This window comes from Callospermophilus lateralis, chromosome 3, assembly GCF_048772815.1.
Source record: "Callospermophilus lateralis isolate mCalLat2 chromosome 3, mCalLat2.hap1, whole genome shotgun sequence".
Taxonomy (NCBI): Eukaryota; Metazoa; Chordata; class Mammalia; order Rodentia; family Sciuridae; genus Callospermophilus; species Callospermophilus lateralis.
The window spans coordinates 120,444,772-120,464,985 of NC_135307.1; the positions used below are offsets into that span (position 1 = coordinate 120,444,772).

Genomic DNA, 20,214 nt, shown 5'->3' on the forward strand with positions numbered 1-20,214 from the left:
TGTGAAGAGCAAAGTTAGAATGGCAGGTGGGAAAGAAAATTTTTTTTCCATTTAAGTGGACCTTACTAGGAGGGGACATTTAAAGAGAATGGAGTGCAGCGAGAGTGTGAGCCATACTATGGTCTGATGGATAGCGAAGGAAATCTGAGTCCCTCCCACGGGGTGCTGTGAAGTAAGAAGTATTGGCCACAGGCACCCCACTCTATAGTTTACTAAGGGATTTAGTTATTTCATACCAATTCTCTCAGTGTAGCCTCACAAGAACTTCAGGAATGGTAAACCAAGATTTAGAGAGATTGCATAACTTGCCCAGAGTCATATAGTGAGAAAACAGCCAAGACCAGGCTTGAAACAAATCCCACTGGCAGGGGCAGGCCCTGGCATGGGTGAACCCCTGGCTGGTTCCAAGCTGGGCCTGCCTCTCTCCCAGACTGGTGTCCCCCCTCTGCAGCTGAAGGGACTGGCCAGCATGGCCTCTCAAGGCCTGACTGTGACGTGACACCCACATTGCTGGTCTAGAGGTCCTCACCCTGGACGGCCCAGAATCCTCCTCACCTCCGTGCTTTCCTCCTTGGAGGGGTCCCAGGGACTCACATCCAGGCTCTTCTTTGTGTGGAGGAAGGAGACCTGGGGCTTTGCAGAGGGGCAGGGGCTGGCAGCCTTGTCGGGGACCACTGTGGGGGATGCGGGTGGATTTTCCAGGTTGGTCTGGTGGAGGCCCAGGGTGATAGCATCATACAGATCATTGTCCTCTGGCTGGGGACAGTGGGAACACAGCAGGCCTGTGGTCACACACTCCCTGCCAGCCTCGAAACATTCCCACCAGATTCCTGACCTCCGATAAAATTTTGCCACACTCTCCCCTTTTCGGATAGGGACCATGACCCCACATGGAGTGCCCCTGGATGGCAGTAAATAGGGAAGGTTAGAAAAAGCATGTGTCCAAGTGATGGACTCCCATACCTGGGCACCCAGCCCCTCCACCCTCACCCCGGAAGAAGGGTGCTTACCCGGGGGCAGGCAGCAGCCAAGGTCTCCCCAAAGGGCTCAAGCTGCACTTCCTGGTAATGGCGCACCAGCTCGGCCAGGGTGCTGTGGCTGAGGGTGTCACCGGAGATGAGGTAGCGACGGTTTCGGAGCTGGTTGATAACAAAATGCCGGCAGCGATCGCTGCCCCTGCACACAAACACGGGTGGTCTGGGCTGCTGGCCAGAGGCATCCTGGCCTTGGCCTGGGGTCTGAACTCCATGCCTGGGTGCAGGAGAGGGGCTCCAGCTATCTGTCCAGTGCAAACTTGATCTGGGCCACCCTTTTGCCTTGGAGCCAGGGAGTGCTCCTCAGGGAGCTGGGAAGAGGTTTCCAAACCTGAGGACCTGGGAAGTGCCTAAGCTCTTCTGGTGGAGTCAAGGAGGTCAGGGTCGGGACTAGGGCAGATCCTTGGTGCAAATTTAAAGGGGCACCAAAATACTCAATCATCAGGAGAACAAATAATGCAATATATTTTTTTTCTCCTGGTACCAGGGATTGAACTCAGGGGCACTCAACCACTGGGCCACATCCCCAGCCCTCTTTTGTATTTTATTTAGAGACAGGGTCTCACTGAGTTACTTAGCATTTCACTTTTGCTGAAGCTGGCTTTGAACTCGCGATCCTCCTGCCTCAGCCTTCTGAGCTGCTGAGATGACAGGTATGTGCCACTATGCCCGGCCAAATAATGCAGTATTTTAGATCAAAATGAATGCAAAACTCCATAATGAACAAAATACCAAAATTTTAAATAAATGTCAACCTTACACCATTACAACTCAGCCTCACCCTAACTGAAACCATGAGGTTTCATTTCCCACCACCCCCTTCAGCCTAAAGTGTCCCACCCTCATCATTTTCCTTTTATATGGAGGAATAACTGACAGTGAAGTGTACATATCACAAATGCACAGCTGAATGAATTTCCATATAGGTACACACCCATGCAACTGCCATGTAGATGGAGGTAGAAAACTCTTCAGCCCCTAGAAGGCTGCCTTGGGCACCTCCCTGTCACTGCCCCCAAAGCAGCCACTGTTTTAATCCTACCACCACGATTCATTTTGCCCTTTATGGAGCTTCATAAATGAAATTATACAAAATTTCTATTGTGTCTAACTTCTTTCACTCAATATTATATTTTGTGGAGGTTATTCATGTCTGTGTTGAATTAGTCCCCACCCCATTTATGTGCAGTTTTTCATCTAATGAAAAATCCACAATCTACTTATTGTGTTGATGGACATTTCAGTTATATCTGGATCTGGGCTGTTATAAATACAGCTGCTGTGAACATTCTCATTCGTATAGTTCATTTCTGTTGAGACTATACCAAGGAATCAGTAGGTCAAGGGTACACCTGAATCTAGCATGCCAAATTGTTTTCTAACACTGTGGCCAAGTATGGAGAGCGCCAGATGCTCTGCATTGTCACCAGTTATTGGGTATCATCTGTCCCTCCAATTCAGCCACTCTTTGTGGTTTTGTTTTCCCAATAACTAATGATTCTGAACATTTTTTCAAGTGTTTAGGGGCTTTGGGATATTTCTTTTTGAAGTGCCTATTCAATCTTTTGCTTTTATATTTTGAATTGTTTTGGTTTTGCCTCATTTACATATTCCAGATGAGTCCTTTGTTACCTATATGTATTTCCCCAAGACTGTGCCTTTCCTTCCCTGATAATCTTTTGATTGTTAGAAATTCTTAATTTTAAGGGAATCAAGTTTCTCCATCTTTTTTTTTTAATGTTTAGTGCTTTTTGTGTTCTGTTTAATCTTTGCTTATCCCATTTTCAAAGGCATTTTAATATACTTATGAGAAAATTTCCTGTTTTCGTCTGGAAACGTTGTTTTGCTTTTCTCTTTTGGATCTTTGATCTGTCTAGAATTAGTTAATTTTTGGACATGGTGTGAGATAGGCGTCATTTTTTTTTTCATTTGGCTATCCCATCGCTCCCATACTAATTATTGAAAAAACAGGAATTGCAGTGGTGCCTCTGTTGTAAATCAGGTAACCAAACATGGCACACTCTCTGCACGTTCTTCTGTCCTATGTGTCTATCTGTACTTTTTTGAGTGGCCCCTTTTATCTCTTTTATAAGTTGGAATTCTGCCTAAGATCTCATTTGGAGGAAAAAAACTCAAAACAAAACAACAACAACAACAACAAAAATACCGGATGCAGAAAAGACACTTGGAAACTTCTGACTTATATTTCAAAGTGCCTAGCATAGTGTCCTGCACATAGCTTAAAAATAACTATTTTAACAATGACTAACATTTCTTTAATCCTTATTATATCCCATGTACTATGCCAAGTACTTTTAAATGCATCAATTTCTTGAGCGCTTTTAACAATCCTATGAAATAAGTAGGAGAACATTCCCATTTTTACAGAAAAGACGAGAGAAACACAGAAGCAGAGACTTACTCAAGGTTAGGATTTGAACTAGGGGTGTCTGGGGGTGTGATAATTTGGAATCAGAATCTGAGGCATTTGAAGTTTGTCCTACAGCCCTGACCTCCTTCCCTGCCTACGGAGCCTTTTCCCTCCTCTGCCTTTCTCAGCTCAACCTACTCTCAGGTCAGGATCCAGTGTCACCATCAATGACTTTGTCCTCGTCCCTTGCATCTTCCTTTATATCACCAGAGCCCTACCCTAACCCAGACCTCAAGCATCCCACATACAGCCAGTAGCACAGGTCCTTACTCACTGTCCTGACACCTCCAGACTAGGCTCCAGAGAGAGAAAATGGGCATCTGCCCAGATCACCCCTCTTGATCTACAGAAGTTTCTTTTTCTTTCTTTCTTTTTTTTTTTTTTTGTATCAGGGATTGATCCTAGGGGAACTTGACCACTAAGCCACATCCCCAGCCCTTTTTAGTTTTTATTTAAAGACAGGATCTCACTAAGTCCTTAAGGCCTCCATAAGTTGCTGAGACTAGTCTTGAACTTTTCATATTCCTATCTCAACCCTCAAGCTGCTGGGATTACGGGTGTGCACCACCACTCCCAGCTTCAAGGCTGTCTTGAGATGCCCCTTCCCTCCTCTCTGGGTGTTCCTCCAAAGAAACCACGAGCTCGGCTGTATCTAGCCCACAACACCCCGTTCTTTGCCTAGCAAATTGCTGTTCCTCCTCCTATTCTGGGCTCAAAGCTCCCCTCTGGAAGGCCTTCCCCAGCATCCCTTTGGGAGAATGTGCTCACTTGGTCCTGCTCCCCATTGAAGGCTGTGGCTAGTGCTGCTCAGAAAGTGTCTATTGAGCATGTGATGGATGAACAAGGGAGTAAGGGACACGGGGCTCAGGGGAAGTCAAGCAGTGGAGGCTGCTGGACCCACACTGTGCTGATCTGAAGGCTGGTTCTGAGAGCCTGAGCCTGCCTTCCCCTCTTACCTGTAGGACAAGATGTAGCCGGCAGCCCGGTCACTGAGGCGGATGAGGAAGGAACCAAGAGCTTTGTCCCTGAGTAGCTGCTCCGTCTGCCTGGGCAGAGGACATGCCATTAGCTGGGGCTCCTTCCCTAATAGCAGCCTGACTCAGAGTCCTGCCTCAGAGTCCCTGAGGGATACACCCTTGGGCACCAGACCCAGGGCACAGACAGTCCTTCAACCCTCAATAGAGGACACCCTTGAGTCTTTGACTGGGTCTGCAGTCTCTCAGGGCTGCCTGTGGTCTGTCTTTGCTTAATTGAGCAAATTCAAGACTCAATCTGAGACTGGATCAAGGTCCTGAGGCCACAAGGACCTCCCTCCTCCCTACTGCAGCCTCACCAGCAGGCATACTAGCTGCAACTCCAGCCATACACTGTCCACCTGATGGTTGTGGATCAAGGACAGATCCATACATCTGGAGATTATTAGGTTGGGGGGATCCCCCCTGCAGGACCACTGTGTGCAGTGGTGTGAGATGTGCACTACATAAGAGTTTCTGCAGGGAGAAGCCTCAAGCCTGGTCACAATAGCAGCTCACAGGGACTCACCACACCCCCACCTCTTGTCCCCATAAGCCCCAGGCAGCTACAGATATTTCTACATGGTGCCAAGTATTTTGGAGGCATGATGGAAAATTCCAGCTGTTTTCTGGTTTGGCAGTACATCGACCAGATATTCCCTTACTCACTTTCTCATCAAGTACTTAACCAAGGACCTGCTCTATTCAGGACCAGCTACGTAATCTGCAGGGCCCAATGCCAAACGAACTTGCTGAGCCCTTTGTTCAAAAATTATTAAGAATTTTAAGATAGTGACAGGAGATCATTGATGTGAGTGGGGGTCTCTCTTGAGCACAGGTCCCTGTGCAGTTGTACAAGTTGATGCCATAAAGCTGGCCTGGCTCTATGCCAGGATATACCAGGACCTGGTGACTGGTCAAACGTCTTATGCCTTCATCTGATGCTCTGGCTACTTGAAAATACAGCCCAATTGAAAGACCAACCCCCACATCTTGGCATTTATTCCTAAGGTAACAGTGCACCAGAGTTTGCCTAGACTATCCCATTTGAGACAAATTCTCCTAGCTTAGTTACCAATAGTGCCAAGTTTGAGTGACAAATGATATAGTCCCCTAGCCATCCAACCAGTTATTCAAAGCTGGTCTGAGTATGTTCTGCTCCTGCCTGGCCCTCTTTCAGCCCCAGTCATCCTAGACCTGAGTGATGGCCAATCCCCCTCCCCCACAGCCTCTCCCTCTGCCACAGAATCAGCCACCAGAGGGTGGAGTGGTCCTTAGTCTGTTCCCCATCCTTCTCCTCCCCTAAGGTCCCTGCCTAGCACAGGGAGAGGGCAGGAACCAAAGATTCCTGAATTCTCAGGCCACAAGGGGCTGAGGGCTGTGTGGCCATGTGGACAGGGGCAATCTTACTTGCGGGTGATGAATCCATGAAACCAGGGGGGCAGGGCCCCATTCTGCAGGATGAAGGGGGCTTGGGTCTCCATGAACCATTTCATGGCCAGTTCCTGGAGCTCAGCCAGGGCCTGGCTGTCCCTTGTCTCCTCAGTCTCCCTCCCCAGGCTGAGCTGCTTCAGGCTTCCCTCCATCCTGGCAAACCCCAAAGCCACAGCAAGGCCGGTCAGTCTGTGGGCCTCTATATCTGCCTGTGCTCTGGCTCATTTGCCTGAGCTCCCAACCTCCCACAGTGCACAGGAGCCCCATTGTCACCTCTGGGCGGTGGCTGGCTCTTCTCTCTGATGCTTTGGGACAGGGCACCTTGGTTGGCTGGAGTCACAGCGGGGAGGGCCACGGTAGCAACCCAAGATGGGTAGGGGCAGTTTCCTGGCCAGCAGATGAGCTGCCTCACCGGGTTTGGCCTTCTCCCCCTGAACCTCCAGTCTTTGTCACAGCTAAAGACCAGACCCTGGCTGAAGTCCACAGCACTACCCCTGTTAGCAAACCAATAGATTTAAACTCTACATATCTTTCCCTTGTGGGTACCATTTGTATTTTGGTGGTAGAAGTTCTGAACCGATTAATTCTTCCTTCCACTCAAGATTTATTGATTGCCTACCATATGCCATGTGAATCTGGGCCCTGGGAATAAAGCAACAAACCACACAACACTCTGCTTATGGACATACAGTCTAAACATTCCAAGACAAAGGGAGAGGGAAACACCAGAGAGCACATGGGCCACACTTCTTAGGCAGAGGGTCCCTGGATGCAATCAGCCTTGCCCAGGAGGCGACAGTGAAGGAGGAAGAGCTGCTGTTACCAGCAAAGGGAAAACCATGAGACTACATTGCTACAGATTGTGAGGAATGATGGGGAGCTCATGTGGCTGTAACAAACTTGGCATAGCTGGGTCCCCAGAAGGGCTAGGCTAGGCCTTGGACAGGAAGTTTTGGAGCAGTATAGGGCCATGTGGGACCCTTTGCTCATGTGAATATTCCTGATCCCTAATGTGCTTCTGAGTTTCACAGCAGAAATTCAGGCTAGGTGGACATGGAGACAGGAGATGTTGCAATCAAGTCAGCCCCAAGACCTAGGTTAGAATCCTGCTTCCATCACACACCTGACATGGGAATTACTAAGTTGTTGCAGATACCTCAATGTACTCATGATGGGAATAATAAGCACTTTCTAGACTCTGGGGTCATTATGAGGACTAGAAGAGAGCATAATGGTAAAGAATAAAGAAACATTTACATAAATTCAAAAAAGGCAGAATGAATCAAAGGTGATAGCAGTCAGAATAGTAGTTATCTTGGGGACGTAATGACTGGGAAGGGGGCAAGGAGCTGCTGAGTGCTGATCAGGTTCTATTTTTGGATCTGGTTGGTGATTAGATGACTATGTTCACTGTATGAAAATTCACAGAAACGGGCATTCACAATGTATATTTTTCTACGTTCATGTTCTGCTTCAATGAAACAGTTAAAAGAAGGTGCTAAAACCACATTTCCATGGTTCAAATTCTACCTTATTAACTACATGACCCTTGATCAAATGTCATAAGTTTTCTGGTTTCAGTATCTTAATTTTTGAAATGAGGAGAATCATATGACCTGTGCATTCATATTTCTTCTATTGTTATAATGAAAGGCCTGAGACTGCATACTTTAAAGAAGTTTGTTTAGCTCACAGTTTTGGAGACTGAAAGTCCAAGATTGGGCTGACCCATCTATTTAGACTCTGGCAAGGCCTTCTTGGCTACAGCAATCACATCATGGCAGAAGGCATCATGGTGGGGAAGTGGGCAAGAGGGAGCCATTGCATGGTGAGACAGAAAGCCAGGGACCAGGCTCACTCTTTCATAACAACCCACTCTCCCAGGAATTAACTGGCCTATGAGAACTACTTTAATATCTTCCCAAAGTAGTGCCCACCAATGACCTACCCACCTCCCACCTTTTAAAGGTTCCATCACCTCCCAACATTGCCACACTAAGGACCAAGCTTCAAACACATGAATCCTTGTGAGACAAACCATAGCAACCTGTTGTTAGAAAGGTTAAATGAGTTAAGTCATTTAAACAGAGTTTGCAATAATGCAAGCAATTAGGATTAGCCACTGCTTGTGATGATAATGATGATGATGAGGAGGAGGAGAAGGATATAAATATTCTAAAATATGTAGAGTGCACCCTGTTGGAACCTATCATTATTCGTATTATTACAACTTCATCATGGGTCAACTCAAATCAAGATAAAAATGTGTGTGATGCATACAGTTTAGAGGAAAGACCAGGACATGAGGCAGACCTGGGCAGCTGCCCCTGCCTCTGAGCCATGTTTTCCACATCTGTAAAAAGGATTATTATTTTTACCACACACAGCATGGGATGAAATACTGCAAGTAACACTCTTCACACAGGGCAAGCACATAGGCACATTGCAAGTGTTCTCAGAAGGCCGGCTCCCAGGAACATCACTTTGACAAACAATAGATTTCCAGACTTGACAATTCAAATAATAGATTTCCAGACTTGACAATTTGACAATTTTAGGGAGACATCAAAAGCAAACCATCATTCATGTTCTTGCTAATTGATCTCTCTTGCCACACACAAGACAGTGCTATCATGGTGTCAGAATGGAAATCCCAGGCTGGCAAGTTCTGGAATTCTCTAAAATGCAAAGCGGGGAGGAGGGAGATTGTATCTTTATTTTCCCTAATCTCTAACTGAAACTCAGCATTTCCTTCCCTGGGAAGAAATAAACCACATTAATGTTAGCAGCACCTGTTACTTTGTCAGCAACAGAAATACAGATATTTGCATATTACATTACAGCTGTTGCAGACAGATATCTTTTTTGTTCATCATTACCTCAAAATTATAGCAATTTGATGCAATGATGGATTGTGTTCCTTAACACATCAATAAAGAAGCACAAAAAGTTACTACATCAAGAATATTTTGAGAAACCTTATTTTCACATAATTTATTTTTATTGTCCCTCTAGGTATTATATTTTGTGCATTAAAAAAAAAAAAAAAACTAGGGCTGGGGATGTGGCTCAAGCGGTAGCACGCTCGCCTGGCATGCGTGCGGCCCGGGTTCGATCCTCAGCACCACATACAAACAAAGATGTTGTGTTCGCCGAAAACTAAAAAAATAAAATAAAATAAAAAAACAAAAAACTATTCTGGGATTGGGGTTGTGGCTCAGTGGTACAACATTTGCCTATCATGTGTGAGGCACTGGGTTTGATTCTCAGTACCACATATAAATAAATAAAATAAAAGTCCATTTACAGCTTAAAAAATGTTTTTTAAAAATAGATTCTGGGGCTGCAGTTGTAGCTCAGTGGTAGAATGCTCACCCGTACTCGTGAGGCACTGGGTTCAATCCTCAGCACCACAAAAAAATACAATAAAATAAAGGTATTATGGTAACCTACAACTAAAAAAAAAAAAAATCTATTCTGAGCTGAGAGTGTTGGCACATGCCTGTAAATCCCAGCTCGAGAGGCTGAGGCTGAGAATGGCAAATTCAAGACCAGCCTGGGCAACTTAGCTAGATTCTGTCTCAAAAAAGCTCCGTGGTAGAGAGTGTCCCTGGATTCAATCCCCAGTTCTGCAAAAAGCAGCAATAACAATAACAACAACAATCTATTCTGTGCTTACTAGCTATGTGACCCACGGGCTTCAACAGATTTCAAAGAGGTCCATAGCACAAAAGAGGCTGAGGATGGGGGGGCGGGGTCCAACCCAGAATTGATTCACTGCCAAAGCGAGATCCTGGAAGTATTCAAATACAAAGAAATGTGCTTCTATAATTTTCCATGAGGTATTCTCTCTCCACCTCCCAATTAGACTGGATACTTTTATGAGAAGAACCTGGTCATTTTCATAAGAGACAATGGCTTTGTGTACAAAAGGACACAGAACCCAGGATGGCTGTGGGCCAGGCAAATAAGGGGGAGTCTATATTTATACTCCAAGGAAGTGTGGAGCTGAGGAGGGGGGAGGCCCAGGTTCGAGGGGAATTGGAAGCTCCATGAAGGACTAGAGGTAGAAATAGATTGTCATGGACAACACTCTGCATTCCATTGTTTAATTCATTACACATGGGCAACTACTGGTGCTAGACCCTGGGCACAGAGAGGATGCTGGAATAGCCCTACCCACCTCCTCCTGGGGCCCAGAGGTGTAGAAAGAAGGATTAAGAGGCTTCAGGCTCTAGATCAGACTAATGGGTTTAGAATCCCAACTCCTCATTTGCTGGCTCTGCAGCTTACATTTATCTCCGTTTCCTCAATCTATAAAAATGGGGGAGAAATGAAGCACCTACCTGGAAGGATTTGGTGATTCAGTGAGCTGATGCATGCAGTTCTGTGGCTGGGAGACACAGCTGCACATGCTGGCCTCATGATTCACACGCAGCTTCAAGTCATCCCCCCACTTGGGAAGTCCCCAGAATTTGATATACTTGTCCTGTCTTGAGTTCTTCCCTGCCTTGGGTTCTTCTCTCTTGAGGGTCTGCTTTTTCTAGAGGACAAATAGATGGCAGTGAATTATCCAACAAATTACTCTCTCCTAAAGGCATTCAGCCTGGCTTGTCTTCTTGGGAAACAGGCCTGAGGCATCCCTGGAAAGATGCTCAGAGGGAGTGTCTCTCCAGCCCAGTGTGGACAACACCAACACTCTCTCGCTTCTCCTTTCTTGAGCCCATGCAGGGTGTCCATGTTCATGATCCAGTGCTGCTGGCAGCTAACCTCTTGGGTGAAATGCCAAAGTGGACTTTTCAGCAAATACTAGTCATGTGCTTATTTTAATGCATGGACACTTTTTTTTTTTATCCTTAGCTGTTTTTAGTAGGTCTGAATTTGTTCCATAAACCTGAACAGTGGAGAATGAATGATTCCACCTTCTTTATCTCTGCTTCATTCTCCCCCTATTGTGTCTGGAACAGTGTTTGGCACGGGTAGATGTTCAGTAGTTTTATTTAAATTATTATTTGAATAGATGATACATCCACATGGGTTTTTTTTAATATTTATTTTTAGTTGTAGGTGGACACAATACCTTTACTTATATATTTATTTTTATGTGGTGCTGAGGATCCAACCCAGGGCTTCACACGTGCTAGTCGAGCACTTTACCGCTGAGCCACAACCCCAGCCCCCACATGGTTTTTAAAAATCTAAAATATAAATAAGTATCTGTAAAAATATTTTTCTTCAAGTATTAACTCATTCCTGATCCTGAGTCTTTCCCACAGACCCTGTGTCTTTGTTACTTGTTACTTGTTTCTGGATTGTTCTTCCTGGTTTTGTTTTGTTATGTTTCTTAGTGTATATCCAAATAAATAAATATTTTCCTATTCTCCCTCACTCTTTTTTTTTTTTGTTTGTTTTTTGTTTTTTGAGACAACGTCTTAGTATTTATCCTAGGCTGTCCCCAAACTCCTAGGATCAAGCAATCCTCCTGCCTTGGCCTTCCAAGTAGCTGGGACTACAGGTACATGCCACTGTGCCTGGCTTTTTTTCCTTTTTCCCACATGAAAGGTAGAATACTGTACAATGTTCTGCACCTTGCCTTGTAAAAAAAAATTAACACATCTCAGAGCTCCTTCCAAAAAAGTACAGAGAGGAGTGCCATTCTTATTTCTATAACTACATAGTATTCTATTACATGCATGCATTTAATTTTTGTAACAAGTCCCCCACTCGTGATTACTTGGGTTGTTTCCAATCTTTTTTATTTCCAAAAATGCAGCCATGGATAACTTTATATAGACATAATTAAGCATAGAGCAAGTGCATCTATGAAGCACATTCCCAGAAGTAGGATCACTGACTCAAAGAGAATTTACTTTTTTCATTTTGATAGATGTTACCAAATTGCCTTTTTTAGGGGTTATATTGAGTTATGCTCACTAAATTTTGAATGAATGAATGAATGAATGAATGGATAATAGTATTTTCAAGATCAGTCATTTTGGGAACTCCCAGCACACAAAAAAAAAAAAAAAAAAAAAGGAAGGGGTCTGGTACTGGTCCAGAAAAATCACCAATTTTATTGTGATCCTTTTCACTCCTCAAGGCCACGGAGGGACTTCCTCTTGTCATTGTTCAAGCATAGCTGCTGGATAGGGAGGGTGGTATCCAGACAAGTCCCCTTCAGTCATCCTTCCACCAAACACACACAGGATGTTGTGTTTTATTCACAGGACAAGAGCCAGGTATTGAGAACTTTCCAAGGACCCCTAGTAAGGTCTGAGACCTTAAAAAAAAAAAAAAAAAAAAAAAAAAGAACAAAACCAGTGGTGGCTCCAAAATTCAAAAGGAGAAAATTATACAATTACAATGCATAAATGTGTAAGTAACTATCCATTCAGTGTCATCTTGTATCATCCTCATTTGGTATTCAGGAAAGTTTCATCATACATAAAAGTGGTTTGGAAGCCAGATGACTTTACCTTGCCGTAGTCTGGCTGAGCACAAATCACCGAGCTGCCACAAAGCACTTGTGTGTTCAAACAGGAAACTTTATTGCCCGAATTCCACCAGCACTGCACGCACACTCCCCTCCCCCCCAACTCTCCCCACTCTCACAGGCTCCGTGCCTCCCGTGAGAACTCAACACTCAATGGTAGTGGGCGCCTGAGGCAGCAGGAACCACCCTATTCCTAGAGCGGCCCTATTCCCCAACCCCCCAGCCACCCTATTGCCGGACAGCAGGGGTCCATAACATAACCATCACCATCTCAAAGGCTCCCTGGCGTCACCTCTCAACCACTCCCTTCTGGCAGAATGCCATGCGTGGCCCTCAACATTTCCTTATCAGAATTCTCAATCAAGCCAGAAGACTGCCAAGAAATCATTACCAATTGTAAATTAAATGAATTCCTCAAAGCCAAATAATTTTAAAAGCAAAAACATAAAAGTAATCCTTTCCAAAAAAGCTTAAAGCAAAAACATACATATTTTTCATTTAAAATGTGGCCATGATATTTAAAAATATAGAGTCAGCCTTGTGTACCCCAGGGCTCCCCATTAGCATATCCAACCAACCACAAGCAGAAAATGCAAAGGAAAAAATTGCATCTGTGCTTAATATGTACAAACTTTGTTTGGTCATTATCCCCTAAACAATGCAGTGTAACAATGACTTACAAAGTATTCACGTCTTATTAGGCATTGTAACTCATCCAGAGATGATTTAATATGATGCACATATGGGAGGTTGCATATAGGTTATATGCAAATACTACACTATTTTATTTAAGGGACATGAGCATCCTCAGCTTTTGGTACACAATGAGGGCCTTGGAATCAGTCCTCTGGGGATATTTAGGGACACCTGTGTCAGATCAGTCGGGGCAGACAATGGCCAAAGGAGACAGATTTAAAAGGGCCGCTGAACAGGCTTTATTGAGATATCACTCCCGGGCGGAACTCAATCAGACCCACAGAGGGGACAGGGGAAGGGTCTGAGGAGAAACCGCGTGGAAGCTCGACCGGACTGGACTTTTATGGGGCTTACAGCAGGAAGGGAAGGGCTTGGGACCGGAAAAGGTGTTTCTAGGGTCCCTTGCCCCCTTGGAGTTGGTCAGGGGAGTTGGCTGAACTCCAGGATTGGCCAGGGGGTCCTGCTGATTGACAGGCATTAGTCAGGAGATCTGGCTGATTGACAGGCGTTTCTGCCGGCATCTGATTGATGTTCTTTTTCGTCTCGGGCTGCTTTGTTCTAAGTTGCCACTAAGTCACCACCACCGACCTAACAACCTGTATTGTTATGTAGTGAAATGAGAACTCCAAAGAACCTACCATGGTATTAAAAACATTGCCACATAAAACTCTCTCTCACCTTGGATGCTCTGGGTCTGTGGGTTCCTGACAACCTAGAGGAGAGGGAAACCATTTCTCAGATCAGAGAGGCACCCCCTGTTGGTGTGCCTCTCCATCATAGCAGCAAGATCAAAATGCAAACTAATTTCTCTATAAGTAATTCAGCTTCACTAGTAATCCTAAGTCTTGTATAAAAAGGAAATTTTGCAGAATTGTGTGTTGTTTGCTCACAACAGTGAAGAAAAGATGCTCAGTTTTGGGATCAGTTTAGGGCTCACTGGGAAGATCAGGGGTTGAGAACCACACCTTGAGAAGCCTTGTTCTACAGTCTCTCGGAGGCCAGGTGGCTGCAGTGTGGCCCAGCTGTGTCGGCCTGGTGTTCCTGGTAGCTTGAATAGCTGGGGCCCCAGGGTTGCCTCTCAGTCCTGTGCCTATTTTCCCTTTCCTCACTTCACAGCTGGGAAAATGGAGGCCCACAGTAAATCTTGAATGAATTTTGAACCTTTACTGTGTGCCAAGTACATCAAATACATACTTATAATTTCCTTTCATCTTTATATAGCAGACATGCAAAGGTGGTTTTACTGTCTGCATTATTTCTGATTATAAAGACAAAGAAACTGAGGCTCAGGGCAGGAAATGATCTATCCAAGACTGATGTCAGTGACAGAATTGCTTTACCTTGCCTCCCTACCTTCATGCTGCATCCACTTTCCACATCATTGCTCCTGCCATTGTCCCTGCTACCCAGGTTCTGAAAGTATTTTTAAAATGCGCTGACTCAATGGGCTGGGGTTTTGTGTCTCAGCGGTGGAGTGCTCACCTAGCACATGTGAGGCCCTAGGTTCGATCCTCAGCACCACATATAAATAAATAAATAAATAAAGGTATTGTACTAAAAAATAAGTATTTAAAAAATGGACTGACTCAAAATTAACTCGTGTTTAGTCCATCTAGTCAAAATTCAAAACAAATTTTAAAACATCTCATCCACTACTGTATCTGCTCCTTCTAGGTCTTATCTCTGCCTGTGGTGAGCATCCCCTGACTGCCTCCTGGGTTTGTTCCCCTGCATCTCTTTGCCTGCATAAGTACATTTTAAACTTCTTCCACACCATTTCACCCAACCGGACAATGCCTGAACTTCTGTATTTAGAACAATGAATCTCTTCCAGCTTGCAGCGAAATACCCCATCTCCCACCCTGGACTCAGAGCTGGGTTCTAGCCCCTAATCTGTATGTGGGAGAATAGGGAGATTGGGGTTGGATATGTGGTTGGGGGCTGGGGAGGGAGTGGTGAAGGCAGATAGAATGTGGTGTCTTGAGCATGGTGTCAGGCTCTGGGGACAGGGAATAGGAAGGACCTAGGGCCTCTGCCACTGCAGCTCATTGTCTCCCCTGGACTCCAGGCCTACCTGCTCCCCAGGTGGTGTGGCTCCCCCTAACTCCTGCACAGGCCATTAAGCCCATGTCAACCTTCCACCCTCACCAGCTCCCAGGGAAAAAGAACCACAAGGTATGCAGATTTGCCTGCCAATTTGGTAGGGAAATAAAGCCCATTGGAAGCCAGAGTCCACATGGAGGGGCTCTGAGTCCTGGCTTCCTTGGCAAGACTCCTTCCCCTGAATCTTCCCACCTGCCTGGATCTTCTCATAGTAAGGGACAGGTCCAGTGCCCATAGGAGATCTCAGTGTCGCCCAGCACCAGCCAGAGGTAAAAAGCAAGGGCTGGGGTGGCTTGTAGAAGGAATTAGCTGCCATTAAGATTTTTGCCATGGAGCCAGCTTCGGTCTCTGATGCCAGTTATGCTGCATCCACTGTTATTGTGGCTCATTACAAAGATACCAATTTGAAGTGCAAGCAGTTCTGGAGGTGCCTGGAGAAGTTGGGTGGGGGTGATGGACATGTTGACCAAATGTTGGTAGCCTTCTATGAAGAACCAGAGAAACCTAACAGTGCTTTGGATTTTTTAAAGTATCACTTAGGAGCTGCTACCCCAGAAAATTCAGAAATAAGAATTGCTTCTCTTAGAATTGGCAGAAATGAAAGAGAAATATGAAGCTACTGTAGAAGAAAATTAAAAAAAAAAAAAAAACTGAAAGCAAAGCTTGCTCAGTATGAACTACCTCAGGAGGGGAAGTGTGCTGAATAGGATTCTTCTCAGTTGAAAAGACACTGAAAAATAGTGTCTTTGTATGACTTGAATAATTTGTATAGTACATAATCTTTCCTGAACAGATGCTATAAAACTCTTTTAATGTGTTAAGTTCACTCTTGAACTGTTATAAACACATATACTTAGAATCACCAATAAAAACTCAATATAACTTGCTTTGGGTCTTAAAAGCAGAAGAATCTGAAGTGAATCCTGAAAACAAAAAATTAAACAGCCATCTAATTCATTACCTTAAAAGATATCTATTTATTAGTCTGATTAGGAATAATGGTACTAGTTGTATTTTAGCCAAGGAAGATTAGCATAGAGGTATTCCTTGGTTTAGTTCAGAGTATGAGCAGAGATAGAATCATTCTTGACAGTGAAGATGACAGTGTTTATATTCTCTTTAGGCAGCTGGAGAGATCTGTGTGACAAGATGCTTTTGCACATGTTCCCACAAATCATCTTCCCTTATTTATATAGTGCAGAATCAATAATTCTTCTTTGCCACCACTTTGCCTTAGATAACTGTGTGTGTGCCACTTTGGACTCTGATATCATGTTTTCCTTCTATGCAATCATGCCCTATCTGATAATGTTGCCTTGCTTTGCTGTGTGCTTTTTATTGGGTCCTAATTGCACATTATCCTGTTTTTCAATTTGCCTAATAATGCAGTTACCCAGATTGTAATTTACATAATTTTAAACAGGATCACACTAATACCCTGCCTTACTTAGTTGCTTAGTTGAGCACAGAAGTAATATAAAATTCTGGTTCATGTACAAACGGGAATGAGAAGAGGAATGAGCCATATATCATGGGCAATGATGGGTATAATTATATAGTGCTTTTTTTTTCCCCTCAAAGTATTTTTCTAATTTTGAATTCATTTTATCTTCATTATCCCTGTGAAGTAAGTAGGGCAAGTATGAAGGAAGGTTGGGCGCTGAATTTTGAGGCCAAAGATTGATATTACTACAAACTATTCTCTAACTATAGAACCTTGGGCACTTCAGCTCTGAGATTCGCTTTCCTTATCTGTTAAATGAGAAGAATATCTGTGCGGCTTACCTCACAGGGTTGTTGTGAGAGTCAAATGAGAATGTATATGAAAGATCTGTAAATAGTAAATTAATGAAAAAAAAAAAAAAGATTTTGTGATGTGTCAGGGACTTTGCCAAGTGTTTTCCATTCATTAGCTCACCTAAACCTCAGGACAGCTCTAGGAGATAGATGAAAAATTATGACCTACTGTACAGATGAGGAAGCTGAGGCACAAGGGAGGACCCCTGACTTCTCTCTAGTCCCTCCACCAGCACGCTCCTCCAGGATGTAGGCCTGGTGCAGGATCCCCTTTCAGAGCAATGGAGATGGGCGTGGAAAGCCAATCCCCAGCTGAGTGTTTCCCTGTGAGAGCTGTTTGCTTTGGTCAAAGCACCTTGTGACTTACTGTCTCCTACCAACCCTCTAGTACTCACCTATTTGCAGGTCCAGTGTCCCCACTACTCCCCTCTTCACTTATCCCCCCGTTAGGTCAACTTCCTTCACAAGTCTCTGGATTTAGCAAGGGCCTAGCAGGGCTGTATTGTGCCCCTACCCCAAGTAGCTAAGCCACATCTGTGTCTCCGTCCCAGGGACAGAAGGCCTCCATTTGTGCCTTGGTGGGGTTGGTAGTGAGGGCAACAGGGACCAGGGAAGATGCAATATGTCACCCCAACGTAGTCAGGCTTATACATAGTAGGCAGTCAAGTCCGTAGTGTGGAGTGGAGCCCCCAGGAGACAGTTGGGTTGTGGTGGCTGGGAAAATCAAAAAGTCTTGGGCTTGAAGACTTGAAAGAACAGAGCCTCCACTGACCCAGAGAGATTTGGGAAGAATGACCACAGGCCCTCACAGCTAGACTTCTTTTGACTGTTATGTTTCAGAGCAGGCAGGGGCAGGGCCTTAGGAGATCCCTTAGCTGTCCATCCACCCTATCATTATACAGGTAAGAAATGGAGATGCACCAAGGTCACAAAGCATTCTGGCTGATTTCCTCTCTGGGCTGTAAGGTCATTTCACGGCAGGCAACCAGTCTTCTAAAGATGCAAAGGCAGTGCATAGCTGGTGCTTCTTCAGAGCCTCTGGGTACACCCCTCCCGTCTCTGGGGAAATTAGCCTAGGATGACTCACTGGCTCTGGGTTCCCCTGGGGTTTGTCCAAAGGTTGGCCATGTGGGAGTAAGTTCATTGCCCAAATTTCCCCTTTACAGTAAACAATGGCTACTTCCTCCTGGGTTGGCCACTTCCTTCTGGTCACTGGGTTCCTGAGAGTCTTGAGGGGACAGGGGTTCACATGGCATACAGAGCAGACCCTCTGACACTCAGGATACCTGCCATGAACAAAGGAGAAGTGCACAGGTTCTGTAAAGCTGACCCTGGCCACTGGATGTTGAGTTTTAATCCGGGAGATCTCAGGAACTGCAAAGGTGACAGGCTATTTGCCTGGTCTAGATGTTTGTTCCTTCCAAAACTCATGTTGAAACTTAATCCCCAAAGTCATATGTCAATAGTGTGTGGAGGTGGGGCCTCTGGGAGGTAATTAGGTTAAATGAAACCCTAAGAGTGGGTCCCTAATCCAATGGGGCTGCAGCTCTATAAAAGAGGAGGAGAGACCTGAGTTAGGACTATTTCCCATGTGGTGCCCTGAGCTATCTTGACACTCTGCAAAGTGTTCCCACCAGGAAGAGGGACTTCATCAGATGTGGATGCCTGATCTTGAACTTCCCAGCCTTCAGAACTGTGAGCCAAATAAACCTTTATTCTTTATAAATTACTCAGCTGGTGGTGTTCTGTGATAGCAATAGAAACAGGACTAAGACATCACCTAAGAAGGGTTCCAAGGAATGAAGAGTCACCAGAGATGGCTCAAAAATTTCCATGAAGGTCAGGGGTGTAATCTGGTTTGAAACTGGGAAAACTGAAGCTACATTTGTTTAGCACTTTACAGTAACTATAAAAAGTGTCCAAATTGAAGATGGGAGGACCTAAGAGAGCTCAGCTCCTGGCCCTAGGAATAAGAGGGTGAAATTGCAAAGGGTTCATTCATGAAATCACCAGCATCCCAGAGTAGCCCTAAAGAGTTGACGGGGTAAAGGGGTTGGGGAAGTCTGGAGGAGCAAGAGGGTGTTAGGGTTGACTCTAAAGACATAGGCCACTTCCCATAGCTCAGTGGGCTCAGGACTCTCCTGGGGACCTTCTGAGATATTGATTGATGCTGGATTTGGGGTCTCTGTACTTTATATTTTTTCCCCCCAGTGCTAGGGCTTTAATCTCATGGCCTGCCCTACCAGTAAGCTACATTGCCAGCCCTACTTTGTACTCTTACAGAGGTCTCAGGCAGGCCTGTGACTACAGTCTCCTCAGAGGGGCACATTCTGGAGGGCAAAGGCCAGGCAGGGGCCAATCAGTTTATCCCCTGGCAGATACTATAGTCTCAGCATCTGGGCCTGCCAGCTTTTGAGGGGCCTGTGAAATATCTGTGGTGTATGTATTGGCTTCAAAACCAGGGGGAAAATCAAAATCAAAATTAATTCACATTTTATTAAATGTCTATAAAGTAGAACATTATGTCCACTTCCTAGGAATCATAAAATGCTGTTACCCTGGAAAAAGGTTTGTAGGTTGGGTTTTTCTCACTTGGCCTGAATTTCCATATAGACAGGATAATTACCAAGAAATCACAGATAATCATAAATTTAAGCTAATAACTCATAGTCATATAATATCAAGAGCATAAATATGGATATGACTTTGAACATTTTTATAGCAAAAATTACCTATATTAATTTATTGTGGAATATGGGATCATTTTAATATGTTTACTATGATGTGAGATGTGGCCTCCAAAGGGAAGAAGGCAGGGACTTGACAATACTAAGAAACAGCTGCAGCTTCTTGCCATTAGTGACCCAGGAGGGAGAGAAGACTCAGGTGCAGAGTCAGGCTGAGGCTCAGCTTGCCCACTGAGAAGCATAGACACCATCTTCAGGAGAAACCACAGGGTCCTTTGTCTGATACCATCTGCCAAGCCCCACCAACCCAGTTTTTCTCCCTGGGGAGGGGAGTTCATCCCCTCTGCCCATGAAGGATGACTTCCTCATGTCTTGCAGACCTCTGCCTCCACACGACACTCCAAGAGACTTGGTTCTTTCTTCTGGGACCACACAGGTCATGCCTACCCCTACTTTCTCTCAACTCACTGACAATGGAAATGGATTATACTCTGCTGCTGCTCCATGGCCTCTTAGCACCTCAGCC

At 44.9% G+C, this 20,214-nt stretch overlaps 2 protein-coding genes and 1 pseudogene across 2 annotated transcripts in view; 2 read left to right on the plus strand and 1 right to left on the minus strand.

The window, feature by feature from the left end:
* Sh2d7 (SH2 domain containing 7) overlaps window positions 1-4,543 on the minus strand; it is a 9,177-nt gene extending 4,634 nt beyond the window's left edge. The window contains exons 1-3 of the mRNA XM_076851214.2: window positions 4,422-4,543; window positions 1,011-1,176; window positions 556-756 (exon numbers count right to left, since the gene is read on the minus strand). Of these exons, the coding sequence (XP_076707329.2) occupies window positions 556-756; window positions 1,011-1,176; window positions 4,422-4,531 (477 nt within the window). The 5' untranslated portion in view covers window positions 4,532-4,543. The remainder of the gene's footprint in view (window positions 1-555; window positions 757-1,010; window positions 1,177-4,421) is intronic.
* Window positions 4,544-15,533: 10,990 nt separating this feature from the next.
* On the plus strand, window positions 15,534-15,911 carry LOC143394795 (c-Myc-binding protein pseudogene; annotated as a pseudogene).
* A 2,767-nt stretch (window positions 15,912-18,678) lies between these two features.
* The window catches only part of Tbc1d2b (TBC1 domain family member 2B), a 74,476-nt gene continuing 72,940 nt past the window's right edge, over window positions 18,679-20,214 (plus strand). Inside the window, exon 1 of the mRNA XM_076851221.2 lies at window positions 18,679-18,696. The gene's annotated coding sequence lies outside the window, so the exon portion shown is untranslated. The remainder of the gene's footprint in view (window positions 18,697-20,214) is intronic.